This window comes from Eumetopias jubatus, unplaced genomic scaffold (assembly GCF_037043125.1).
Source record: "Eumetopias jubatus isolate StellerSeaLion01/CBP00866 unplaced genomic scaffold, mEumJub1_p1.0 scaffold_7, whole genome shotgun sequence".
NCBI lineage: Eukaryota > Metazoa > Chordata > Mammalia > Carnivora > Otariidae > Eumetopias > Eumetopias jubatus.
The window spans coordinates 86,829,620-86,856,832 of NW_028274813.1; the positions used below are offsets into that span (position 1 = coordinate 86,829,620).

The following is a 27,213-nucleotide window of genomic DNA, read 5'->3' on the forward strand; positions in this document are numbered from 1 at the left end:
ATCATGCCCCTTTACCCCTCAATACTTCAGGGTTTATTTCTTTTCTTTTTCCCTTGAGATGTTATTTTTAAGTAATCTCTACATCCATTGTGGGGCTTGAACTCACAACCCTGAGAAAAAGAGTTGCATGCTCCACTAACTGAGCCAGCCAGGCACCCCTTCCGTATATATTTCTTATAAGGGTGGTTATTTTCTTATATAACCATGGTACATTAAACTCAGGAAATTTAACATTGGTAGAATATTTTAATCTATCCAATGAATTTCATCTATTGTCCCAACAGCAATTTTTGTCCAGTTATGGGATCCAGTCTAGGATCATACATTGCATTTAGTTCTCATGTGTCTTTAGATTTGAAATGGTTCCTCAGTCTTGACCTTGACATTTTTTAAAGAGGACAGACCAAATGTCTACAATAGCCAAACTGGAAAGAGCTCAGATGTCCATTGACAGACGAATGGATAAAGAAGATGTGGTACATATACAATGGAATATTACTCAGTCATCAGAAAGGATGAATACTTACCATTTATATTGATGTGGTTGGAACTAGAGGGTATTATGCTAAATGAAATAAGCTAATCAGAGAAAGACAATTATATGATCTCACTGATATGTGGAATTTAAGAAACAAGGTAGAGGACCATAAGGGAAGAGAAGAAAAAATGAAACAAGATGAAATCAGAGAAGGAGACAAACCGTAAGAGACTCTTAATCTTAGGAAACAAACTAAGGGTTTCTGGAGGGGAGGGGGTGGGGGGATGAGGTGGGGCTGGGTGATGGACTCTGGGGAGGGTATATACTGTAATGAGCACTGGGTATTATGTAAGACTGATGAATCACAGGTCTGTACCCCTGAAACAAATAATACATTATAGGTTAATTAATAGAATTTAAATTAAAAAAAATAAAGAGTACAGACCCAACTATTTTATAGAACGACTGGCTTCTGATTTGTGTTTGTCTGATTCTGCATCATGATGGATTCAGGTTATGCATGACCAGTGGAGCGCTACATAAGTGCCATGTTCTCAGAGATCACTGCTGGGGACACATGAGGCTACCCATATCGATGATGCTAATTTTGATCACTTCTTCACAGGATTGTCCAATTCCTCTACATATAGCTATTATTTTTCCTTTTGTAATTATATGCAACTTTTAAGGAGATAGATTATATGTATGTTTTTATTTCCTTTTAAAACAAAAGTAATTAAAATGTTAGAAAATACAGATAAACACAAAGAAAATACTTAGGTATATCATCTTTTAGTCCCTTATGCACGTATAGATCATTTTCTAAAAACCAGAAATGCATGGCACTATGGAGCTCTTGACTTGTTTTTCTCACCTAACCAAGTCTGGTAAGCACCTTACTGAGCCTTTCTTCGCTCAAGAGGCACCATACTAGGTGCTGGGCTGTAAATGGAGGAGACAAAGTACCCTACAGGCCACCTGGGAGCACAGACCTCAGACAAATCATGGTGAATTACATAAAACAAAGATATGTGCTTCAAAAGAAACGCGGGGTACTATGAGAGCATAGTGAACAACATATATGGAATTATAAATATTACACGGTTGTTGGAAAGTTTCCTATTTCTGACTGGAGCCAGAGCTGTTGATTATTTTGCTTGTTTATTTTTTATTTTTTATTATGTTATGTTAATCACCATACATTGCATCATTACCACCCTGAACGTGCCCGATCTTGTCTGATCTCTGAAGCTACGCAGGGTCGGGCCTGGTTAGTACTTGGATGGGAGGGCTGTTGATTAAGCAAAACCTCACTATTTGGGTGATAATTAAAGAAAAGACCTGTTTTACTTATAGGGATAAAATATAATTCAATTAAAATTTTTCTAACAAACTGACCCTTTTTGAATAGTAGGGAAAACACCTAGAAACCTGATTAGAATTCTGACAATTTTTATTCATGTTCTCTATCAATTATTGATCTTATAGGACAAGGCGGCCATTAGGGCTTCACCACCCCTAGCCCTGCAGCACGCTGGCCTGAACCCTTTAACTCAGACTCTGGCTGTGGACCTGTTGTTTTTCCCCAGAAAAATTTTCTAGTGCTCAGACTGGAAATTTAGTACCCGCACTTTGTTTAGAGGCTGAAAATGTCTTTTTAAATTGTAATGATAACTTTTTTTTATCATGTTCAGTTAGCCACTGTATAGTACATCATCAGTTTTTGATGTAGTGTTCAATGATGTAATGATAACTTCTCAACAAAACTTTGGAAGCCCCCTGAGAACAAAAACCATGTGTCTCCTCTCATTGAAAAACAATAAATAATGTAGTCAGATCAAGGATATCTTTGGCTCAGTTTTAGCCTGGTGATGGGTATTAAAGAGGGCACATTCTGCGTGGAGCACTGGGTGTTATGCACAAACAATGAATCATGGAACACTACATCAAAAACTAATGATGTAATGTGTGGTGATTAACATAACAATAAAAATTATTTTTAAAAAAGGATATCTTTGGCTCAGTTTTAATGGGATATAGAGACGCTCTGGGCAACTTGTGAAACCGGTGTTCTTAATCAGTGACAAAAGAACACTTCAGCTGCTAAGCACCTTAGAAGTGCGAACAGCTTTCCCTATTCACTGTGCTCAAACTCCTTTCTGGGCCACATTGGCAGCCATAAGCAATATAGTGCACCCCAGACATTCCAAAATTTAACAAATCCAGTTTTTGCCAAACCTGATAACTAGGTAGTCACTGAAGGCTGGGCAGAAAGAATTTCAACAAAAAAATAGTATTTTATTGTATTTTATTTTATTTTATTATTTAGTGGTGGGCAGCAAAGCAAAGTTTGAGTAATAATAGTACAAAGCTCCCAAAGAGGGAGGGGATCTGAGAGGGTTGCCCCCAAAATAGTATTTTAAAGAATATTTTTCTTATAAAAATTGAGCTGGATTTTTAAAATCTAAGGTGAAATTCTTAGAGTGGGGGGCCAAACAGCCATAGTTCGATGCCCCTGCAAGCCTGGCTGGCAGCAGCTAGAGAAGGTTCTAGGGTTACCGGCAATTGGAGTGGGATGGGGAGGCTCCCCCAGTGGATTATAGGCTTTGGAGCAGACGAGGAGAGTGATGCTGGTGAGTATTCTGAGTGGGTTCTTTAAAAAGGTTGCCAGAGTTTGAAGAGTGGGAGCTGTGCCTACAAATAATCCTGGGAAAAAACAAACTACATATTGACCTTGCATCTCCCACAAGGTCAGTAAACGTGGGCATTAACTTAAAGAAAGGAAAGTGTGGCTGTCTGGGTCTAATTCTCATTTCTGTGAGGAGAAATAAGCAGATCTTAAAGGTTATATGGGCACATTATATCTGTATATATAATTTGTGAATTTTTAAAACATTTTATTCTGAACATTTTCAAGCGTAAAATAGAGTACTGTAACAAATTCCCACATACTTATCACCTAGGCTGAATAATCATTAATATTTTGCTTCATTTACTTCTTTTGTTTTTTAGCAGAAGGTTGTTTTTTCTGTTTTTGTTTTTTGTTCTTTTTGTTTGTTGTTTTTTAGCAGAAGTATTTTAAAGTAAATCTCAGTCATCATATTTCTTCCTTAAGGGGCACCTGGTTGGCTCAGCTGGAAAAGCATGCAACTGTTGATCTCGGGGTTGTGAATTCAGGTCCCATGTTGGGCCTAGAGCTAACTTTAAAAAAAATTTCCCCCTTAAATATTCCCATATACAATCTCTAAAAGGGGGGGGGAATTTTTCCATAAATATAATACCATTATCACACCTAACAAAATGAACAACACTTCTTTAATATTCTCTCATGTCTGGTCTGCATTTGGTTTCCCTAATTGTCCCCCAATAAATACCCTTACCTTTTGTAAGTTTTCTCAGACTCCCTTAGTCAGAATTAATCACCTGTCTTTGGTGCCAGATCATGCCTGGGGTTATTCACAGGCACTAAATTGTATGAATCTTGAAGTAAGGGACTCCTATCTTATTAATCTTTTAAATTTACTGTGCCCTGTCTCCAGGTTAAGGCCTAGACTACTACAAAACTGTACTGCATTTTGAAAAGAAAGGACATTGGCAAAACAGGGCTCTGAGTTTAAAGTCATCAGTGGGCAAGGGCTACACATTCATTTTAATCTGGGGACATGACAGAGTCCTGAAAATGTCTTTCTTCCTTCCTCTTTCCCCTTCTCTCTCCCTTCCTTTTTTCCTCCCTTCCTTCCTGGAAACATTTATCTTTGATTGTTAAAAAAAATGAGGCCTTTAAAAGAAACTTCTGACAAAAGTAGTTTTAGAAATCCTGCAGAAGGAGCATTAAAAGGCTCCTTTGATTCTATACAATATAAACCACAGAGAATTAATGTTGAGTTTTCTTTGATGTACTGATTAATGAACCTAACCAACCAGAAAATGTCTCCAGTTACAGCTCTGAGGTTACACAGTAAAGAATGCTTATCAGAATAAGTGGGTGTGAAGCTACATTTATGATCTGCCTTACATAAAACAAAACAAATCTTTGCAAATAATAATTACTATTTATCGAATGCCTACTACAAGCAAGGCAGAATGCCACTCACTTTACATACATTCTAACATTTTTTCCAAACCCCTCCTATGCTAGGTTTGTCCCCATCTTACAGATTTATAAACAGACTCACAAGGTTAAGTAGTTTCCTCGAAGTCATTCAGCTGATAAAGTGTGGCAGGGTAGGCTCCGAGCTCAGGTCTGTTTCCCTGCAAAGCCCATGACTAGAACTAAAATGGGGTTGAAAACAGATCTGGGACTGGTCCTCTCCAGAGGACATGAAGATGTTTCCCTTTTTTTGGTTTTGTTTTTAAGATTTTTTAATCTATTTATTTGTCAGAGAGACAGCACAAGCAGGGGAAGGTGCGGGCGGATGGAGAAGCAGGCTCCCTGCTGAGCAGGAAGCCCAATGCAGGAGCCGAAGGCAGACGCTCAACGGAATGAGCCGCACTGAGCCTCATCCCACGTTTCCGTTTTAACCTTAACTCATAGCTTGAACTTCAAACAGTTTTAAATTAATTGTTTTTAAATAACTATTTTAAAATAACCGAGCTAGTGCTTTTGGGTTAATTGCAGTAGCTAAGAGCGTGGTGCAGGAAGAACAGCGGTGTTGGGGCCAGACAGACCTGGGTTCTAATGACATCTCCGCCACTTACCAGTTTCATGACTTGAACATCTCTGAGCCTAAATAACATGCTCACCTTGCAAAAACGCCGGGAAGATTCCGACACAGAGTCTGACACATGGCCCTGGTTTAATGGAAGAGTTAGCATTATTTCCGTGCTTTTGCAGCCTCCTGCATGCTCTGTGCACGGCAAGGCTGCTAGTTTAGGGGCAAGTGAAAAGGAGACCTCAAAACGAAGGCAAAGACTGTGTCGTCTCCGAGATGGAAACCTTTCCAAAGCTGATTGTTTCTTCTCCCCTCACCTCCTGATTTTTTCCATTTAAAGAATGGGGGAAGGGGGAGAATGGAAATTAAAATCTTTTAATGGAACAAATCAGGACACCATGGGAGTCCTTCTGAAATGAATTTTACAATTTAATTTTAATTATCTCCATATGTGCGCTGCATCACATTTTGGAACTTTTAATGTGATTGGATTGATTTCAATTTACCTGCCTGCACCCGGGAGCCCCACCGTCCCCCCGCCCCCCCGGCTCTGCGGCTCCTTTTCTGGACCGCCTTTTAGACGGCTCGGTTTTCACCCAGGCTTTGGCCATAGGGGCTCCGCTTTTTCTAGCGCCGACCCCCTTGCAGGCGCTGGGCCTGGTCCCGAGCGCCAACGGCCAGCCTCAGCTCTCGGCGGGCGGCAGGTAGGGACCACGCCCGGCGACAGGGGGCGCCAGTGCCCGCGTTCGGCTGCTTCGCGTCCGCGGGCAGGACCTCCTGCAGGGGGCGCCCGGGAGCCCGGCTCCGAGCCGGGAAAGCGGCCCCGCACGCCCCCGGCCCGGTCCGCGTGACCAGAGTGCTTTGGCCCGGCCCATCGTTTGTGATCCGTATATAAGTGCGGACACCGGGACCCCATTCGGTTCTGGGCGTTTGCATCGTCCGCGCGTGTCGCCCGGCCCCGCCTCCCAGGTGAGCCGCCGGAGGCTGTCTTGGGGAGTACGTTGGCCGGTTGGTCCTCACCAGGTTGGGTCCTAGTGACTGAAGTTTTGATCAATATCTTGGATTTTTTTTTTTTAATTCTAGATTTGGCATTCTACAGTGAAGTCATCATGAACATTTTCCAACTCCTGAGGAAAAAGAAGGAAGTAAGTTTTTAAGACCGTTGAAATTCTTGACTTAGAATAACTACTTTTTTAAAGATGAAAAGGTGGTGCGTATTTTGAAGAAAGTATAAAATGATATCTAGCTCTTCTGTTATATTTCATATGTTTCACTTGGAAACATCGGAATATTTACCCTCAACCTGTTCTTTGTTAGCTTATTCCTTTGGTGCTGATCATGACCGCAGCAGCGGGTGGAGCTTCGTCCTTTGCTGTATACTCCCTTCAAAAAAGTGATGTGATGTAAGTAGGCATCGTTTGTAGAAACGTTTTTAGCAGTGTTAGGTTAACCTCAGTAATGAACTGCATGGTATCAGTTTCCTAGTTTCACCCCAGGGTAAGAATATCAAATTGTGAAGTTGGAGTTGGGACTAGAAAGCTCCCTGATACCAGGAGACTGTTAAATTATGATACTAATAAAATGAGTTTGTTCTTTGTATCTCAATATCCTTTCATCCATTGGCCTTCTTCCACTTCTGCAGCAAAGTTTAATTTTTTTTAACTTAAGTTTTGAAACTTAAAGTTTTTAAATGATCTTTTGGGATATTTGTCATCAAACTTAAATCATTAGTTTAACGAAATTTTAAAATTCCGATTTATTAGAAAGATCTCTCCTAATGCGGTAGAGTTTATAGATTCAGTTGTCTACAGTGAACCTAATCTCAGCTCTAGGTAAGAAGATAAAATACCACAGTTGTGAGAAGATAAAATACCATGTGTCCTGGAATATGAGGAAGAGAAAAACTTGAAACCGATCTTGGCCTAGGGCAGGGCTGGAAAGGGGGGTAAAGCCAGGCTCTGGCAGAGGGGACTCACTCGGTGCAGTTCACCACCTGCAGGGTTCAAGCCCAGCCCTCTGCCTGTCCCAGAAACCAGAGCAAGAATATATTTTGCTTGCTCATACCCTTTCACTTCCACCCCCATTTCTATTCAGTTTATGGGAGCATTCTCCCATCCAGGCCAACAAAGGGAACACAGAGCTTCTACCCTGCAGAGGAATTAATTGGTCCTCAATGTTTGAGCCAAACCCTGAGGTTCCCTTACCTAACCTTCCATCAGTGTCAGTGAACTAATAGATGAATGCCTGTTTATCAGTCTGGATCTGTCCCATGATGTCCCAGCATGTTTATAGACCCAATGTCAGAGTAGGTTTAAATTCACTTACTTTAGTGTTTAATCGGCTTTCTTTTATTTCTAGCATTGATCGGAAAAGAAATCCAGAACCTTGGGAAACTGTGGATCCTAATGTACCTAGAAAGGTATTACTACATTAAAAAGTGGTTTACGGGGCGCCTGGGTGGCTCAGTGGTTAAGTGTCTGACTTTTGATTTTGCTAAGGTCATGATCTCAGGGTCGTGAGATCAAGCCCCCATGTTGGGCTCCGTGCTCAGCACAGAGTCTGCTTGAATTTCTCTCCCTCTGCCCCTTCCCCAGCTTGTACTCTCTCTAAAATATTAAAAAAAAAAAAAGTGGTTTACATTTAACCTGAGCTTGAGCATCCTAGTCAGCAAAACGGATTTAATACCTTTCACATTACCTTACACTAATGTAGTGGAAAAGGGAGTGCTATGGAGTTCTGGAGGTCTAGTTCAAATCCTTGTTCCATTATTCACAGGTGATTTGGGACAATCTGGCCTTTCTGAGGCTGTCAGAACCTCTAAAATGGGCTCAATAATAGGGCTGTACCTCAGAGTGAAGAGGATCAAAGAATGTGAAATACATAGAACCCTTTAGCATAGTGGCTGGCCCAGAGTACCTACTCAAATATTAACTTTCATCATTATTGTAATATATTATCTCCTTGTATCCATTATTTATCTAAAGTTTACATAAGGTCTGTTGGGATAAATAACAGAAGCTCTGGGAAACAGGGGTGGCCTTTTCTTTAAGCAAAATCAGCAAATAATCACTCATTCTTTGAAGACTATAGCAAAGATTTTTTAACATTTTAAATATTTTGGAAGTAAGAAACATTGAGTCTGTTGGAACTAACACTACTTAGGTCTGTCAGGAAATCTTTTTTTTTTTTTAACAAAACTTTCAAATAGCAGAGTTTGACCTAATGAAGGACATTTAGAGTCTTTAAAACTACCTGCGTCTCTAAGCAAAATAAGTCAGAGCAAGACAAATTCCATATGATTTCACTCATGTGGAATTTAAGAAACAAAACAATGAGCAAAGGACAAAAAAGAGGCGAACCAAGAAACAGACTCTTAACTATAGAGAACAAACTGGTGGTTACCAGAGGGAACTGGGTGGGGGATGGGGGAAATAGGTGATGGGGATTAAGGAGTGAACTTGTCGTAAGTACTGAGTAATGAATAGAGTTGCTGAATCATGAGCACCGAGTAATGTATGGAATTGTTGTACGCCTGAAACTACTGTAACGTTGTATGTTAATGATACTGTAATTCAATTAAAAAAAATTTTTTTAATTGAAAAAAAAAAGAAAAAAACCTACCTATATATCCTAGATCCTGGGGCAGTAGAAAACTTGTGAGGATAAAGGAGAATCTCTCAATTTGAGTTTTTTGGAAGTCAAGGACTGTCCACAGCTCTGCCCCTTTTCCCTGATTGCATAACTTAGATCATTTGTACCTTTGTTGAGTATTACAATGAGGAAGTTTGTTTAAGAGCCTACTCTGTACCAAGCCCCTGTGCTAGAGCATTATACATCGACTCACTGGGGGCAGACACACTTTTTGAACTTAGAGTTCACATAAAACTGTGGGAAACTTAGAAATCTAGAACCTGTTACATGAAAATGGGCAAATATATATGACCTTTCTTTCTGATCCTATAACACTCAGGAACCCAAAGGCTCTTTAGAGCCCATATTACTGTTTTGTCCATGTTTTTAGAGACGGGGAGAGATGGTTCTTTGACTACAAATATTATGGTGATGCTCTTTCCAAAGGGGAGTGTGGACAAATCCCAAAAAGGGACGTGAGGATGAAGGACAGATCTTAAAAAACATTTGTGTTTTCCTTCTTTTTTTTTTTTTCGCCAAGCTTCTAACAATCAACCAACAGTGGAAGCCCATTGAAGAGTTGCAGAAAGTCCAAAGGGCCACCAAATGAACAGCCCTTGTTTCTTTCTTCCAAAGAATACTCTATGAATCTAGTGGAAACATTGCTGCACAAACTAGATTATGGATACCAGTGTGCGGAAATGCTTCTGCTACATTTTTAGGGCTTGACTACATTTTCGGACTCTGGATAGGAATTATAAAGGTAGTGTAGCAGTAACCACATAGTGCAAAAATAAGTTCGTGCTTATTTTCTCGTTGTAACTTTAATTTTGCATATTGAAATTTTTATGTTTATGATGCCGGATTGTTTTCCTTAAAGTGTATAAAGATTTGTAAACTAAACTGTCTATAATAAAATACTATGTGTGTGAGATTTCTTAAAAATACATATTTAAAGTCTTTTTATGGGAGAAAAACACATTTTGAAGCATGGAGCTTCATTTTTAAAATAATACACAGTACAAATTTCTGTGTAAACTCTTCTTGCAAGTGTACTCATTCACCAGAAATTTATTGGGTCCCTGCTGTTAGCTGTGCACCGTTCTTGGGCCGATGAGATAAAGCAATGAATAAAACCAAATTTTGAAGGGAGATGAATAAAAAGTGGTGAGCACAATGAGGAAAATGAAGAAGCGATAGGGGCTGAGACTTGCATGACAGTTGGTCTTGGAAGGAAGCGCTGGGATTATGGTGATGAGTAGGAATGTGGGGCATGCTGAAATGGGCCCTGCAGATGCCAGGGCTAACAGAGGTGCTCCCTCGAGGGCTGGGGAGGGGGGAATGGAGAGCTTTGCCCGAACTCTGTAGGATGGGGGCCACTTCACTCTGGCCAATGGTGACTTGAAAACTGAAGGTGCAACCACACCCAGCATGCCCTTGGGCTCCCCGTTGACTGTTCTTAAAAATGGGACCAAGTAGGAATTGCTTTCCATTACTTTTTTTTTAATTAAGATATAATTCACATGCCATAGTATTCATCGATGTAAAGTACACACTTTAGTGGTTTTTAGTAGTTTTACAATCATCTCCACCATCTGACTCCAGAATATTTTCATTCCCCCAAAGAGAACCCTGTACCCATTGGGGTCATTCCCCCATTCCTGACCCCCCTGCTCTCAGCCCCAGGCAAACTCTGATAAACTTAGTTTTTATGGATTCGCCCATTCTGGACATTTCATATAAATGAAATCATATATTACATAACCTTTGTGTCTAGCTCCTTTGATTAGTGTAATGTTTTCAAGATTCATCCATGTTGTGCCATGTATGCATATTTTGTTCCTTTTTATGACTAATTTTCCACTGTATGGCTATACCACATTTTGTTTACCCATCCAGTTGATGGACATTTGGACTGTTTCCACTTTTTGGCTGTAACATGGGTAATATTGCTGTGAATCGCCATGTCCAAGTTTTTGTGGAGCCATATATTTTCAGTTCTCTTAGGTATATACCTAAGTTCATCAACTCTTTTAAGATTTTTTTTTTTTTTTTGACAGAGAGAGACAGCAAGAGAGGGAACACAAGCAGGGGGAGTGGGAGAGGGAGAAGCAGGCTTCCCGCGGAGCAGGGAGCCCGATGCGGGGCTCGATCCCAGGACCCTGGGATTGTGACCTGAGCCGGAGGCAGACGGTTAACAACTGAGCCACCCAGGCGCCCCAACTCTTTTAGATAAAGATGATAAATACCTTTTAAAAATTTCTGTCTGAATATAATAGAAATTTAAGAGAAGGGCTACCGTATGCCCTTCTTGGCAATAAAAAATAACTAGTTCTTACTAGAGACTTTAATCCTCTGGAGGATTAAAGCAAGACTACTCCTTCAACCTTAGTGATTCCTTATCACTTCAAGTTTTCCCAGATCAAAAGCTCCCACGGTTGATCTCAAGGTATTACATGCACCGGTTAGGAAGCACAGTTTTATTTGCTTAGGTTTTTAAAGTGCAATATGGTGCCATTTAGGCAAATAAAAATGAACAGCCTTGTGAAGGCCAACAAGGAGAGCAAACTGTAGAGTGTTTTGTGAGGGGTAACAGTGCCTTGCAACTAAAACACAAACTTGATTGAAATGCAGTGGCTTTAAGGGGTAAGCATGGCAATGGAAGGTACCAGGCAACAGATTTGGGTGGGAGAAACCCCAAGAGCAATATTAATACTTAAATTTCAGAAGATTTATTGATTTTATTTTTGTCTGTGTTCTTAGCATTTGCCCCAAATGTTTTATTTTGAAAATTTTCAGGTATGCAGAGAAGTTGGCAAATTAGTACAAAGAATACTCATACTTTTTATTGAACATTTTGCCACATTTGCTGTATCTCTCTGTATATTCTCCTTTAAAATGAACTCTTTGAGAGGCACCTGGGTGGCTCAGTCAGTTAAGCATCCAACTCTTGATTTTGGCTCAGGTCATGAGATCGAGTCCCATGTCGGGCTCCGTGCTGGGCGTGGAGCCTGCTTGAGAGTCTCTCTCTCCCTCCCCCTCTGCCCCCCTCATCGTGTGTGCATGCTCTCTCCCTCTCTCAAAAATAAATAAAAATAAAATGAACTCCTAAAAAATAAGTACAGACCTCATAAAGCTTTTTATGCGTAGGGAAAGGACATTCTAGCTGACTGTAATACCATTATCATTACTAAAAAGATTGACATTAATTCAATAATATCACCTAACATACAATCCATTTCCGTTTTCTCTAATTGTAATGACCTTTATAGCTGTATTTTTATGTCCAGAATCTAATCCAAGATTCCCTTGTTGCGTTTGGTTGCTAGGTTGTAGTACTGAGTACTTGAAAAATACGTGGTCATAAACATGGCTCCAGAGGAGCTTGTGTAGAATGGCTATCCCAACAGAGTTTGATAGGGATAAGATTCTCTTGGATGTGGCCTTTGAATTTTTTAAATTTGAGATATAATAATAATTTTATACAGTTTAAATATTTAAGAAATTGCACCACTATTGAGCATTCACTGTGTGGTAGGCATTGTGCCGGCTTCAAGAATCTGACGTAGGAAAGGCAGACACACCTCTGAACAATCAGAGCAATAGAGTGACAATAAAGCCGGGAGAAAAATAAGCACAAGGTACAAAAGAAAGCTTCCCAAAGAAGGTGGATTCTTGAAAAACCAGTCATTGGAAACCAGCAGTTCAAAGAGCTAAAAGTGCATATTTACCAGGGCATAGAGGGCTAAAATAGCATATCTTCTGGAAACTTAAAGTTGTTTAATACATGAAATTTAATATCGGAGTGTAGAGTGGGGTAGATGGAATGTGTAGGGCCTCTTATGCTGTTAGCCTGCAGGCTCAAAGGAACCAGAAAAGGGTTTTAAGTTGTGGCAGGAGGGAACACAGTTTACTGACCGGAGTGTTGGCTACAGCAAGCAGGGGTGGACACGCACACTAGCAGGGACTTTTTGGTTGGAGGCCGGAGGCCAGCTGTTGCGGGGCGTGGTCCAGGGAACAGGTGGTGAGGGTCATGAGTGAACAAGGCAAGGGCAGAAGGAATAGAAAGAAAGAGGTTGCGTTTGAGAGTCGGTGATGAGAAGACCTCAAGGCTTGTGGAAGATAGATGGAGGATGTCCAGAATGACGCCCCGGTTTCTCACCTGCGTAAGTGGGTGGGTGGTGGTGCCAAGGTGGAGAATATAGAAGGAAAAAAGTGGAATGTTCCAGGGAAGGGTAGATAAGGAAGAAAATGAGTTAGACTTTGGAATTGGTGTGTTTGAAAGTCCTGTGAGCTATCTAGGTCGATTACTTCTGGAGAACTGCAAGAAGGCGTGAGCTGGAGAGAGTTCCGGGGGCGGTGAGACCAAGGGCGTGGATGAGACGGCCTGCGGAGGGCAGAGGGGGAGGATGTGGTCCCTGATGGGGACTGAGAGAAACGGTTAGGGGAGGAGACCCGGGGATGCGTCCTGGAGCCCAGAGAGGAAGGAGCGCTCTCCCGGGTCAGATTTTTCCAGTTTGCAATTCAGCTAAAGCCCCGAGTCCTTTCAACTTTATGGCCTTCAGCCTTAAGCAAACATCTATAATTCTCTCTTACGTGAAAATAAGATGTGAAGAAAGCTTTTGGAATAAAGCTAAAATCACATTCATATGACTGAAAACTGGTGTGAGGGCTAATGAAATACTCATTCATCATTTTTTCCCCCCTTGGGAAGATTGTCTCACACTTGAGACTTTCTGGTAGACTTTGAAGTGAAGTGACAGGTTCTGAAATCAGACTGCTCTGCCACTTCCTTATGTTGCTTTGGACAAGCCTCAGATTCCTCAACTATAGAGCTGGGTTAATTTGTATCTGCTTAGGTTAGTTGTGAAAATTATGTGAGACAGTAAAGTACCAGCCTGGTGTTTCATATGGACAGCACTAATTGCTCAAAAAGTGCTCCCCCCCCTTTTTTAAAATTCTTATCTCTATAAAGCAGAAGGGTCTTAATATATTTAAAATTATATTCTCGTGGCACCTGGGTGGCTCAGTCATTAAGCGTCTGCCTTCAGCTCAGGTCATGATCCCAGGGTCCTAGGATCGAGTCCCACATCGGGCTCCCTGCTCAGCGGGAGGTCTGCTTCTCCCTCTCCCTCTGCTGCTCCCCCTGCTTGTGTTCCCTCTCTCGCTGTGTCTCTATCAAATAAATAAATAAAAATGTTTTAAAAAAAATAATAAACTTATATTCTCCCGTGAGTGGGAACATTGCCTGTTTGAAATTCACACATCCCTACCTCTAGTGACTCGTCCACCTTGGGTGCACAACGCCCCAATTATAAACTTTTGTGAGAGCACAAACACACCCATAGATAAATACATCTCACCTTGGCTCTCTCCTACATAAATACCTAGCTAGAGATAAAAACCCCTACACATATGCCCACATGGATGACCTCACATCCAGAAAACACATACGAACAAAAATATTTATATTTATATAATATAAAGACACATCCTTAGAGACAAATGTGTGTCTTTTAGTAATCACTCTATTCACACAAGTACATTACGTATATTTTCACACTCAAAAGTGATGAAATGTAGTTTGAATAAGAAGGCAGGTGAAGGGGCGCCTGGGTGGCTCAGTCGTTCAGCATCTGCCTTCGGCTCAGGTCATGATCCCAGGGTCCTGGGATTGAGCCCTGCATCGGGCTCCCTGCTCCGCGGGAAGCCTGCTTCTCCCTCTCCCACTCCCCCTGCTTGTGTTCCCTCTCTCCCTGTGTCTCTCTCCGTCAAATAAATAAATAAAATCTTTAAAAAAAAAAAGAAGAAGAAGAAGAAGGCAGGTGAAGCTAAGTGCATGTACCCAAGAGAGCTACAGAAATCAAATTAGTTTTTCTGGTCATCGGCCCTTAAAATGTTTTCTCCCCATGCTTAGAAAGTTGCCTCAGGTAATTATGCCATTTTTCTCTAGAAACTAAAGCTTTTATGTTTGGTTTTGGTGGTGTTTTATTCCATCATTTGCCCATGTGCATACTACTTAGCTTTAAAATAAAAATTAGAATAAAATTAAGGAAAACCCCCAATTTAAAACTCTTGCGGACATGCTAAAACCAACTTTCTCATTCCCTTGGCATGACATAATACATATATAATAAAGTACTACTTATTTGGAGAGTGGGCATACTATTTAAAAAATTAAAATCCACTTTTTTGTATTTACATCAAGTAAATGTATGTGATTTTTCCTTTACATAGCTGTGTGTAATCGTGAAGTTGATAGTTTTCCTTGGTGTCTGTTAAGGCTATATTGCCTCAGGCAAGTTAGCCTGACTTATTTTATAATACCGTTGCTTATCTGAATTTTCCTTATCAACATAAATGAGAAATGGATTTGTACCACAGGCAAGTGTGACCTGTTGTTTGCTTCTTATTTGGAGACAAGTTCATTGAGTCAACCACTGAATATTTCTCAGATTTTAAGTGTTTCAGATTTTTTTGAAGTAGCACCATTTACTTTAAAAAAAAAACGATTTTATTTGTTTGTCAGAGAGAGAGAGAGAGAGCACACAAGCAGGGGGAGTGGCAGGTAGAGGGAGAAGCAGTCTCCCCACTGAGCAAGGAGCCCGATGCGGGGCTTGATCCCAGGACCCCAAAATTATGACCTGAGCCAAAGGCAGATGCTTAACCGACTGAGCCACTCAGGTGTCCTGGCAACATTTACTTTTAGAATTATTTGTTAAATTAAGGTATAGTTTAGATATAATAAAATGAATAGGTCTTAATGGTTCAGTTAGGAGTTTTGATAATTATATACAGCCATGAAGGCATCATGCGAAACAAGCTATTGAACATTTCTATCACCCCAGAAAGTACTCTTGTGGCACTTATTTATTTATTTATTTATTTATTTATACATATTAATTGTTATTTTATTTTCTATTTTTTTATTAACAAGCAAAATAATAATTAAAGAACAACAACACAAGAACTACCACCTTAAAGTTGTTGGAACAGCAATGAGTCAAATTGCTGCTCAAGTTTCTGGATGTACCAGGGTCCACGCTCTCTCCTTGCAGTGCGGGACCTAGGCACGTGACTGTGCATTTAGGTATATATATGACCAAGACAAGTCAGAGAGATGGAAACCACTGGTGAACCGAAAGCGGGAAGAGCTTTTCGTCAGGCAATCCCACAGCGCTGCCCTTTGCCTGTGTATCCTCTGTGGTTTCTGTTCCAGCTGAGCTTGTGACAATCCCAAATCACTCCCTCCTCTTTTCCAGCTTCTCATCATCTGTAGACTTTCTGGAGATTATTCAAACCAAATCTTTGAGCTCTTTTCTGTAGTTTATCCAGGTTAGCCATAGTCTTGGCGTCAGATGACAGGCCTTTGAATGGAACTGAAGAAATCCCAAATCTCGCTGCCCGGGCAGCTTTCTTACTCTCCAAGCTCAGAGGTACGCTGACTCATTCAGCTCTCTTCTGCATTCTCTCCGCCTGTGGCATCTCAGAAGTAGTTTTTACCACTTTCTTCTCTGCTGCCACATCAACAGTTTTCTCAGAGGGTTCTTCCTCTTTGACAGGTTCTTCCTCCTCTGTTTTCATCTCCAGTACATCTTTATTTGCCTCCTCTTCAGCATGCTCTTCAAGATATGCCTGGAGCCCATTGATGAGATCTTGTTTTATTCCCTTGGTCTCAAAACCATGAGCAAGACCTTCCTGTTTTAGTTCAGCAAACTTCAGCTGATGGAGCTCCACCGTCTCTGCCGCCATCTGGTTACCCCCCTGGTCCACTCTCTTGTGGCACTTTTTAAATTAAAAACCACCGAACTGGGGCACCTGGGTGGCTCAGTTGGTAAAGCATCTGTGTCTTGATTTTGGCTCAGGTCCTGATCTCAGGGTTATGGATTGGGCTCCATGTTCAGCAGGGAGTCTGCTTGAGATTCTCTCTCTTTCTCCCTCTGCCCCTCCACCTGTTTGCTCTGTCTCTCTCTCTCTCTCTCTAGATATATAAAATAAATCTTTTAAAACACCCCACCAAACTGTACACTTAAAAAGGGTGAATTTTATGATATGTGAATTATTGCCCCCCCTTCAAAAAAAAAAAAAAAAGAATCTGCTCCACATTTACTTGCGATCTTAGCCAAGAAATAAGACAGGTTGGCATATTTTTTTCCCACCATATGAAGTAATCCCCTACCCTATATATTACATTTGATTTGCTTTTTTTTCCCTGAAAACAGGAAATTGGACATTGCTAAAGATTGTAAGAAACACGCTAACGATCACTTGGACCAGGGCTTCTCGTTCAGTCAGTCCCTGCAGTGACAACAAATAGGCTTCCCTACGTGCAGAGACCTGGGAGCAGAATCCGGACACTGGGTTTACCTAGTGTCTAAGCGACACAAATATTACCCCCCACAGAGGAAGGGCCCCCGCCGGGTACACAGTTACCACAGCAACAAGACTATGCTGGCAGTAAATTCTCTCCAGGGCAAGGCTGTAACCAAGTGAAGCAAGAGAAGTTACAGTTGACTTCACAGCTGGGTTAGCATATGCTTCACCAGCCACTCTGCCACTGGTGTCCGTGAGAGCTTGCCCAGGGAGCCCGGAACCAGCCATGTCACCAGAGAAGTCCTCCACAGCAACCTGCCTAATTCTCTAGTAGAACAGTGGTTCTCAGCTGTACGTCAGGCTCTCCTGGAAGGCATGTTAAAATGTGAATTGCTGGGCCCTAAACCCCAAATTTCTGCTTTGGTATGTTGGGGTGGGACCCAAGTACCTGGGTGTCTTAACACGTTCCCAGGTGAGGCTGATGATGCTGGTCCGGGTGCTACACTTCGAGCATGCTGTTGAAGCTCTCTGCTCCTTGTAACATTCCGTAACTAGTGGGGACTTCTGCCAGGTGCTGAGCCATCAGTGGCTATCGGGAGAGCAGGTCAGGCCTGGCCTGGAAGACTCAGGGGTGGGAACGCCTCTCCCAGCCGGGCTGCCCTGGTCTGGCACCCTAACCTGAGAAGCAGTGGCTTTATCAGGCGCATGGGTAGATGCTTGTGCTCTTGAGAACATCTTCATTTCTCTGCAGAGGTGACACAGCTGACCACCCTTATCAGGACAGATGATAGCAGTTCTTCGAGGGACAATCAAATAGTATGTTAATGCAGCTTCCCAGCTAACACAGTGAGCCAGGAGCAAGCAGACAGGTCAGTACCTGACTCCAGGCCCCGCCAATCAAGAGCTGGGTGACTGGGGCAAGTTTCCTAACTTCTTAGAACCTTGCTTTGCAAAGGGGGATTCATCTCAGGAGGAGGCCGGTGGGGTAGGTTAATATTTAGAACCGTTTTCACTACGATACTACATGCCTGCATCGTTTCCTCATTGCTCTACTTCCCTCCAGTTGTAAGTGGGGAGCATTCCTTGCCTCAGGGTGAGGGCTGCAGGTGCGAGCCCCCCCCACTACTCCCCAGGCAGTCGCTTCCACCCACAGCAACGGCATCACCTGGGACAGTTCCCCAGGCCGACTCAGTCTGCATCTTTGGGGCGGGGGAGGCCCAGGATTCTGTGTTTTAATACAGAACCTCTTCAGGTTATTATGCACAGCTAAAGTTGGAGAAGCTCTGGTCTAGAACAAAGAAGTTTCAATGAAGAGGCTTCAAAATCCATAGCTGAGGGGCACCTGGGTGGCGTAGTTGGCTAAGCCTCCGACTCTTGGTTTTGGCTCAGATCATGATCTCAGGGGCGTGAGATCGAGCCCTGTGTTGGGCTCCACGCTCAGTGAGGCGTCTGCTTGAGATTCTCTCTCTCCCTCTGCCCCTCCCACCCATGAATGAATGAATGAATGAATGAATGAATGAATGAATCTTTAAAAAAAAAAATCCATAGCTGAGACCATGGCCATGGGTGCATATGTACGCAGCATGCTAGGAGAGAAGGTGTTTCCATGGAGGGACAAAGCTTGAAGAGCAGCACAGAGTTTACGTTCTCAGCCACGGAGTCAGGAAGAATTTGAGGCTATAGTAGCTATCTGTACATCCAAAAGGAAAACCAGTTTGATCGGCGGGAAGGAGCGATGATGAGAGGGGGTGAGACTGGGTCTTCGAGGGTATTCCCAGCCGCCTTCTCAAAGACCCCAGGAGGCCCGGCTTGCAAAGGCTTACGAGGCTGGCCAGACCCTCTCCGGAGCTTAAAGGAAGAGACAGACAGGAGTTACGGTCAGAGGCGCACAACCTGGGGAGAAAAGCCGAGACTGAGAAACCAGCATAGGGCCACTGGCGCCCCAAGTTACTGAGGGAGTAGACATGGAGAGAAGCCAGTCAGGAGAGAGAAAGCGAGCTGAGCAGAAAGCCAGAAAGAAGCCAAGCACCTGTCCAGGGCCGTAGGATCAGTAGCACGAGCTAAGAGCCCTGAAAAGGCATGAGGGCGGCTCAGAAGCAAAGCATCAGAGGGAACAGGGTCCTCAGCCATCTCCTGATGGTTGACGACACACAGTTTGGTCTCTGAGCCTCGACTGGCCTGTCTGAGGGTCACTTCTCCAGGCCCGGTCTTGCCCTCACCCTGCGCTGCCCCTGGCGAAGTTTCGGTCTGGGGTCGCCCCCTGTGGAGCTTTGGCTCTAGAGGAGCTGGCCCTGAGGAGGGCATCCCTCAGGGTCGTGCGGCTGGAGAAGGGGCCTGGGAGGTGTCTGGCTTGCACTGCCCTGCACTGTTGGGCAATCTGGGTGTGTCCCGAGGTTCCTGGAAAGTTGGCTCATTTCCTCCTCAGTCACCGAAAACTACCTCAGACGCCCATGGTGAGGTCAGTTTCAGTTTAAGCTGCTTTGCATAAAAAAACAAAAATCCTCTTTCCTCTTGACCGGAAAACTTAAAGCTTCAGGTGGCATGGAGTAAGGACGGGGCAGGCAGAAGACTCGGGTTTTCGTCTTGTTCTTCAGGACCGGGGGGGGGAAATCACTCAAGCAGCCAAGGTGTGCCTGGCATCTTGCTGAGCAAACTCTGGAACATGGTCCATAATGGTTGGTGGATTAACGTGGAAACCTCTCCCTCAAACCTTCTCTGACTCCTGTGCAGGCCCTCCTCCCTGTACTTCCACAGCCCTGTGGCCCTTTTCTTTAGCAACTTCATCTCAGTGCCATTTTATGTGGATTTGGGAAATGAATTTCTTCCCCCACAAAATTGGAGCTCCATGAGGAGCTATTATTATTATTATTTATTATTTATTTTTTTTGCTTGCCATTGGGTCACTAGCAGCTGACGCATGCCTGATGCACGGCTGGCACTCGTCGTATATGTTCATTGAATAAATGAATACTTAAAATGCCTAAGACTGGGGCACCTGGGTGGCTCAGATGGTTAAGCAACTGCCTTCGGCTCAGGTCATGATCCCAGAGTCTGGGATCGAGTCCCGCATCGGGCTCCTGCTCAGCGGGAGCCTGCTTCTCCCTCTGACCCTCTCCCCTCTCATGCTGTTTCTCTCTCTCTCTCTCTCTCTCTCTCAAATAAATAAATAAATAAATAAATAAATATCTTAAAAAAAAATAAAATGCCTAAGACTAAGTATGCCAAAGGTCAGTTATGGCATGAGTCTTTGCAAAAAGATTCGTCACTGGGTTTCATCATTCAGAAAACACCTGAGGAGCCTCTGCCACGTGCTGTATCCTGTGCTAGCGGGTAATATGGGGGCAGGGGGCGCTTACACAGGGTAAAGGTAACAGGGTCTCTACCCTTAAGCATAAGCACAGGCTGGGGGTGAGACCCACCTCGTAGTGCAGCTGCTCTGGTACCTTAGTCTGTTGTTCTCCTGTAAAGAAAGCTATTTCCCGTGTGGTCATGGTGGGGTGCAGCCATGACGCACATCCTAGCCCCCAAGATTAGAAGAACGGACACTAAATGATGGCTCCTTATGGTCAAGCAGTGGTGAATCCTGACTTAGAACTAGAGAGGCAGGAAGTTCAGCATCGGGAGAGATCTGAGTGATGGTCTAAGTCCGTTCTCCCAGACCCTCCAGGTAGGAGCCCAGCACTGCTGCCCAAGGGACTGTGGGAATCCAGGAAGCTCCAAGCTCGTTGGATTGAAAAGCTGCACCCCTCGCCCCCGCCAAGTGCTGTGGTGCAGATCAAATGAAATTGTGCTCCCAGCACCTCTGTGAGGAGCAAGGGGCTCAGGGCACCCAGCAAATGAGGACAGCATCCTGTGGACTCCATACGCCTACACCATGCTGCCAGTTTCCATCCCCCTGGACCCTGGGCCCCTAAGAGGGTTCTGGGGCAAGGTCACACTCCCCGTTGGGCAAGGATGCCGAGGTCACTGTCTGCTTTCGGTATTTGTTCCCTGAGTCACTGCCTGGGCTTGAGAAGGGAAAACCCAGCCTTGCTGTCTGCAACCACGTGGCCTGGCAACGCTAGCTCTGGGGACCCTCACGGTCCCTCGGAGCCTACCAGTGCAGGGGGTGCAGGGGACGCAGTGGCTGCTGAGTCTGACAGTCGTTAGACGGTGGGCCCAGGAGCCCTCTCCCCACTCTCCTGGGACGTGTGGGGGGGTGTTTCCATCCCTCTGGCCTGCAGCCCACTCGCCATCCACCCTGGGTGCCCCCATCAGCTGTCTTCGCTGTGACCCAGAGATTTTGGCTCCTTCATACTGAAGGCTGGATGGCGGGCAGCCCGGAGAACCCCCGCCCCGCCGCCTCGCATGGAAACCATGGAAGTTCCCCAGTAAGTTGTCTTTGGCAACTCCAATGCTACAGGAAGGTCAGAACTGGTGAGACATGGGGGGGGGGAGGGGAGTGCCAGGGAGGAGGTGCTAGCCCTGCTTACACCGTCTGGGGCCACTCCCATGGGGACAAGAAAGCTCCATGTCTGCAGAACAGGACCCTGGCCCAGAAGCACCTCGGCTGCAGGTGGGTCTCCCCTTACACACTGGACGCTGCACTCCCTCATTTCAGCAGGGGTTCCCAGCCCTGGCTGCACATCAGAACCCCCGGTGCTCAAGCTGCACCCCACATCAATTACATCAGAATCGCTCGGTGGGACCAGGCTGGGCACCCCCGTGCTCTTCAAAGCTCTCCAGGTGCTTGCGGTATGCAGATGGTGTGGAGTTCATGAATTAAGAACATAAAACACTTATACCAGAGCTTTCTGTTTGGGCATGCCGTCTTGGGGTTCAGATCCTGCCCCATGACTTACCAGTCTACTCCAGCTTTTGAGTTTCTACTACTTTGTTCAGTGCTTTGCACATAACGGTCCTCTATAAATATGTGTTGAATCAATGAGCTGGAAGGGAATTCTTGTGTAACATTAAGACCTGCTTCCAAATTTAGCTCTGGAATAAATCCAGGATCCATATACTGATTTTGTTTAGCCATTTATTCCTTTTTTTTTTTTTTTTTTTTGGAGTGCCTACTCAAAAAAGTGCCAGGCTCTAAGAATTGGAAGATAAAGACAAAAGTGCTGTCACTGAGGAGTTGAGAGTCTAGTGAGGACACAGATTCATGAGCTTGTATCTTTATTATGCTATAAAGATGGCACAGAAGCACTCCCAGCACATGGGGTGGGGGAACGGGATGCGTCTGCACAGAGGATGGGAGATGACCTTTAAGCTGGGTCTAATGAGAAGGAGCTTGCTCTATGGAGATGCAGGGAAGGGCCTTAGAGACAGAGGGAACAGCACTGACAAAGCCAGAGAGGCCTGGAGGGCGTGGTGCAGCCTGAAGATGGTTTGCTGTGAGGGGAGAGAGCTTGGGGTCGGGAGTGGTGGGAGATGAGGCAGGACGAGCAGGTTGTGGCCCGAATGGCAGAGGCTTGAGGGCTGGGCTCCGAGGACGGAGCTTTTCCCTGTCAGGCAGGGAGGGCCCAGCCCTGTTTGTGAGCCAGGGAGGTAAACAGAGCACACCTGTGCTAGTTTCCTTCTGTAAAGCCATTTGGCAGCCATTCCTTCCTCCGGTGAGGCCTGACACTGGGTGTCCCAGGCTGGGAGAGGCCTGCGGGGTAAGAGCGAGCTTTGCCCCCACTTCTGGGTCGGAAGGTCAGATGAAGGAGAGTGGGTGTGCAAGAGGGTGTAAGGTGGGGGCGGCGATGATTCCTGAGAATTTCTCTCTGGTAGAGGAAAACTGTCGGGTTCAGACCAGCTGGAAAAGCCAGGGCAGCCTCGTGGAAGGGGCCCTGGGCTGGCTGCGGAGTCGGGATGCTGCCCTTTGTTTTAAAACACAACTCTGCCCTTACCAGCTCTGAGACCTTGGGCACTTGATGCCCTTCAGCGTCATTAGCTGTAAAACATAGGGCGTGCACCAGGTGATCTTCCAACTCTGACTCCATGGGAAGAGGAAGCTCAGGGGAGCAGCTTGGGATTTGGAGGCTAAGCAGCTGCAGGTGGGGGCTTTGGGACAGAACGAAGCCTCCTCCAGAGGGGGCAAGAGGCTTTTGAGAGTGGGTGGGAGACAAGGCTCACCAGTGCTGCTGGGAGACCTGGCCTCAGCCCCAAGGCCCGGACTGGACGTGGGGGAGTGGAGTTCCTGGCCAGGCCCAGCAGATCGGAGTCCACGCGCCTGGTGAGGCTGCCCAGGGTAGAGTGCTACAGTGCAGCTGGAGTCCAGCTGCTCCAGCCCCCATGGGGGTTCCCCTCCTTTCCCAGTTGCCCGTCGGTCCCCCAGCATAGTGTAGCTCAGGGGGTCAAGCCCAGGGGCAGGTACCAGGCTCCAGGGGGCAGGGTGGTGGGTGATAGTGGAAGGTCAGCTGGGCCCCTGGGCTGTGAGCCTGAGGAAAGCGGGGCTGGGCACCTCACTGGGCCTCCCGGGGGACCAGCCCTGCCTCCTGCTTAGTCATAGTCACCCTGAAGTCCTCAAGTTCACACACATCCTTGTTTTGAGAAATATTTCCTTGTACCTTTACCAGCATGAAGATCCACCATTTTTCTGAATATATGGTAGATACTAAGATAAATATTATATTACTTTTTTTAAATGCAAACACTTTTTTTTAAAGATTTTTTATTTATTTATTTGACGGAGAGATAGAAGGACTAGTAGGCAGAGAGGCATGCAGCGGGAGAAGCCGGCTCCCCGCTGAGCAGGGAGCCCGATGCGGGGCTCGATCCCAGGACCCCGGGATCGTGACCTGAGCCGAAGGCAGCCGCTTAACCGACTGAGCCACCCAGGCGCCCCTGCAAACGCTTTTTTAAGGCATGGATGGATTAAAAGACCTGGCAGGCATTCACACAGCAAGCACTTACTGAGAGTTGACAGCGCTGAGCCCCATGCTCACTCTGTACAGGAGTGAGAGCAGGATCCCATGGAACCACCTGGAAGGTTCAGGGAAGACTCCCACGAGGGAGGACCCTGAGCTGAGACCTGGACAGCTAGAGAGATTGGCCAACTGAAGGAGAGAGGCATTTCAGGAAAAGGAACAGCCTAGGCAGAAGGCAGAGATGCTGATTGTGGTGAGCAGACAGCTGACTCCCAACAACTGCATTCAATTATCCCTATACATCTCTGTTTACTCTCTGTCCCCCCTGCTAGACCACAAGCTGCAGGAGAGGGAATGGTGTGCGTTATCTTCTCTGCAGAATCCCCATGTTCTGCACAAAGCCTAGCACATAACAAGTGTTAAACGAAACTGGTATTAAGTGAACAAGTAAATGGGAAATGATTCTCATGTCAATGTGAGGTCAAGTCAGAAAGAGCTGTGAAGCTGTGCTATTGAGTTTGGACGTTATCTTCGGATAATCAGGAGCCACTGAAGGTTTCTTTTATTTTTCCTAAAGAGTAATGTTTTGTTTTTGGTTTTTTTTTAAGATTTTATTGACTTGACAGAGAGAGAGACACAGCGAGAGAGGGAACACAAGCAGGGGGAGTGGGAGAGGGAGAAGCAGGCTTCCCGCGGAGCAGGGAGCCCTGTGTGGGGCTCGATCCGAGGACGCTGGGATCATGACCTGAGCCGAAGGCAGACGCTTAACGACTGAGCCACCCAGGCGCCCCGCCACTGAAGGTTTTAAATAGGGGAACAACTTGGTCAGCTTTGTGCTCTAGAAATCCCTTTTTGGCTTTGTCTGGAGAATGGCTGGAGCCAGAGTCCAGGTGGCAGAGGCTGGTGATCTAAACCCAGCCACGGCTGTGGAGGTGATGGGACTGCACAAGACTTGAGAGTTCAGGGAGATGTGCTCTAGGGGCCAGGGAGCACTTGGGCATTAGGAGTGAGGGAGACTGAGGTGGCCAGCAGGATGCCCAGGCTGGTGGGTTTGGCAGGTTTACCCACCAAAGTCCTACAGCACCCTCCATCACTGTCCTTACCTCGGGGCCTTGTCATGATTTATGACCTCTTTATGTGATTCTCCCAGGGCCGGGCCCTATTCACCTTCACATCCCTGGTGCCTGGCACGGTGCCCAGCACGCAGTGCTCCTCAGTGGCTGTTTACTGGATGAAATTCTGATTGGATGTTGTATGTACAACTTTAAGGGTGGGTGGTATTACTCTTTAATAAATGCAATGTGATATGCATCTTTTAAAACATAGGGCACATGCAAGAAAAAGACATTTAAGTTTGGGGAGCAGTGGTCAGAGGCCTGGGAGGTGGGCTGGGGAAGGGAGAGGGGGACCTCCCTGGGCGGTGAGGACTGCTGAGCAAAGGAGGCCCCCTAGGTTTGGCAGCTGACGCTCAGCGCTGCCTCCTCCCGAGGCGGGAGCCTGTGGGGGGCAGCGGGTTCGGAGGACTAGGTTCGGTTTGGGTATCTGTGGGACCTCCGGTGCGTGACAGAAATGGGCGGGTGGGGGAAGCCTGGGCCCCGGGGTGGCTCAGTCAGTTAAGCACCCAACTCTTGATCTCAGCTCCGCTCTTGATCTCAGGGTCATGAGCTCCACGCTGGGTGAGGAGCCTACTTTAAAAAAACAAAACAAAACAAAACAAAAAAAAAACAAAAAAAGAGAAATTAGAGTGTCTGCAGCAACAGCAGGCTCTGGAAAGAACAAGAGTGTGGCAAGATGTGGAACGGAGGGCGGAGATGCCCCAGAGAAAAGGGCTTTTAAGGAAGGGGCTGGGGGTGCCTGGGTGGCTCAGTGGGTTAAGCATCTGCCTCCGGCTCAGGTCATGATCCCAGGGTCCTGCGATCGAGCCCCTTACTGGGCTCCCTGCTCGGCTGGGAGCCTGCTTCTCCCTCTCCTTCTGCCTGCCGCTCCCCCTGCCTGTGCTCTCTCTCTATCTCTCTGTCAAAAAAAAAAAAAAACAAACCCAACTCTTAAGGAGCGGGGGCTGAGGGGTGAGGGAGGGCTGGAGAAGCACCAGCAGCTCCTACCTCTGCACTGAGGGGCTCCTGTGACTTCCTCTCACCCCCATCACCCTCCTCATTATTATCACCGCACTGTTACCGCCAGGGAGAGCCACCAGCTCTGTAGATGTCTAACGGGCACGTGGAGCAAAAAGCCCTGATGGGTGGCATTTATTGATTTCTGTGGTGTAACTATTCCCGCTGTGACAAATTTCAGGCTACCAACACGACAGGGCTGAATGCAGAATGGGGACGAGGCATGCAGTACACAGTACGTAGTATTTACACTTTCCTGTAACACTCCCGCCATGCAGACATGATAGGTGGGCAGCCTCAAGAGCGTGTATAATTACAACCTGTAATTAAGTAGGAAATGAGTTTTGAGTCTTTATTGTTTTTTAAAAGTATAGCTTATGTTCTTGTAAGTTCTTATCATTTAATTTTTTAAAATAATGGCTGTTTAACAGCTGGTCTGCCAAATTCCTGGAAATTTAACAGTTAGCTCTTGCAAGCAGGGCAGGACTGGCCCCAGCAACCACTGAGGGCTTCCTGGGTCAGGAGAAAAGGGGGAGACTCCAAACCCCAAATTTTAGGGAAGGACATTTCCACCAATGTGGATCTCCTCTCGCATCCTCCCCTATCAGGGCCGTGGGCACCGTCCGTCTGGGTGGCAGGTGATGGGCAGCGAGCCTCAGCATCCCTGTTTAGAGTAAGACCCAGAGGAAGCAGAGCCTGGGCACCCCTCCCACCTGCAAACATGTGCTTTCCTGGTACTGGACCCCTGGGCCCTGTGCTTACCCAGACCCCAGTCTCTGGACACCTACCCTGACAGCCCAGAGCTAGGAAGTTTGAGTGACGCAATGCCCTTTGTCTTTGAAGGTGTGAAATCTTGTGAGGGTTGGAACTTCCACATTGAGGATGATGGGGCAAGCCTGCTTTCTGAGCAATGAAGAAAACAAAAGGGAATAGAGCCTCTTTTGTTTGTTTATTATGGGCTGCAATGCGAGACGGGTAGTGCTGGGTCTGACTGGACGTGGGGAATGAAGAGAGCTTCAAGGCTGCTAACTCAACCTGGGCTCACTTCTCAACAGAGAGAATGAAAAGCGCTGATGAGTTCATTGGACACATTCTAAATGTGTGAGTCTTTGCGCTAGGTCTTGGTGACATCAGAGGTGATGACACACAGCAGTGAAAACTTAGTCTTGGCTACCCCCAGGAAATGAGTTGAA

General features: G+C 45.5%; 2 protein-coding genes and 1 pseudogene across 3 annotated transcripts in view; 2 read left to right on the plus strand and 1 right to left on the minus strand.

Moving 5' to 3' along the window:
- Window positions 1-5,995: 5,995 nt before the first annotated feature.
- Window positions 5,996-9,707, plus strand: COXFA4L3 (cytochrome c oxidase associated subunit FA4L3). Its single transcript, XM_028126665.2, has 5 exons — window positions 5,996-6,099; window positions 6,214-6,275; window positions 6,448-6,533; window positions 7,489-7,549; window positions 9,302-9,707. Exons 2-5 carry the CDS (start codon window positions 6,240-6,242, stop codon window positions 9,368-9,370), a joined length of 252 nt encoding a protein of 83 aa, XP_027982466.1. The 5' UTR covers window positions 5,996-6,099; window positions 6,214-6,239; the 3' UTR covers window positions 9,371-9,707.
- A 5,980-nt stretch (window positions 9,708-15,687) lies between these two features.
- LOC148163941 (uncharacterized) overlaps window positions 15,688-27,213 on the plus strand; it is a 55,456-nt gene continuing 43,930 nt past the window's right edge. For both annotated transcript variants that reach the window (XM_088024776.1, XM_088024777.1), the window contains exon 1: window positions 15,688-17,942. The gene's annotated coding sequence lies outside the window, so the exon portion shown is untranslated. The remainder of the gene's footprint in view (window positions 17,943-27,213) is intronic.
- Window positions 15,701-16,512, minus strand: LOC114226527 (SAP domain-containing ribonucleoprotein pseudogene; annotated as a pseudogene).

Bases quoted from the DNA above. Each gene is read 5' to 3' on its own strand.
- COXFA4L3 (XM_028126665.2), top strand. From the start codon at position 6,240: ATGAACATTTTCCAACTCCTGAGGAAAAAGAAGGAA. The intron at 6,534-7,488 runs GTAAGTAGGCAT...TTTTATTTCTAG, and splicing joins CTTCAAAAAAGTGATGTGAT to CATTGATCGGAAAAGAAATC. The intron at 7,550-9,301 runs GTATTACTACAT...TTTTTCGCCAAG, and splicing joins ATCCTAATGTACCTAGAAAG to CTTCTAACAATCAACCAACA.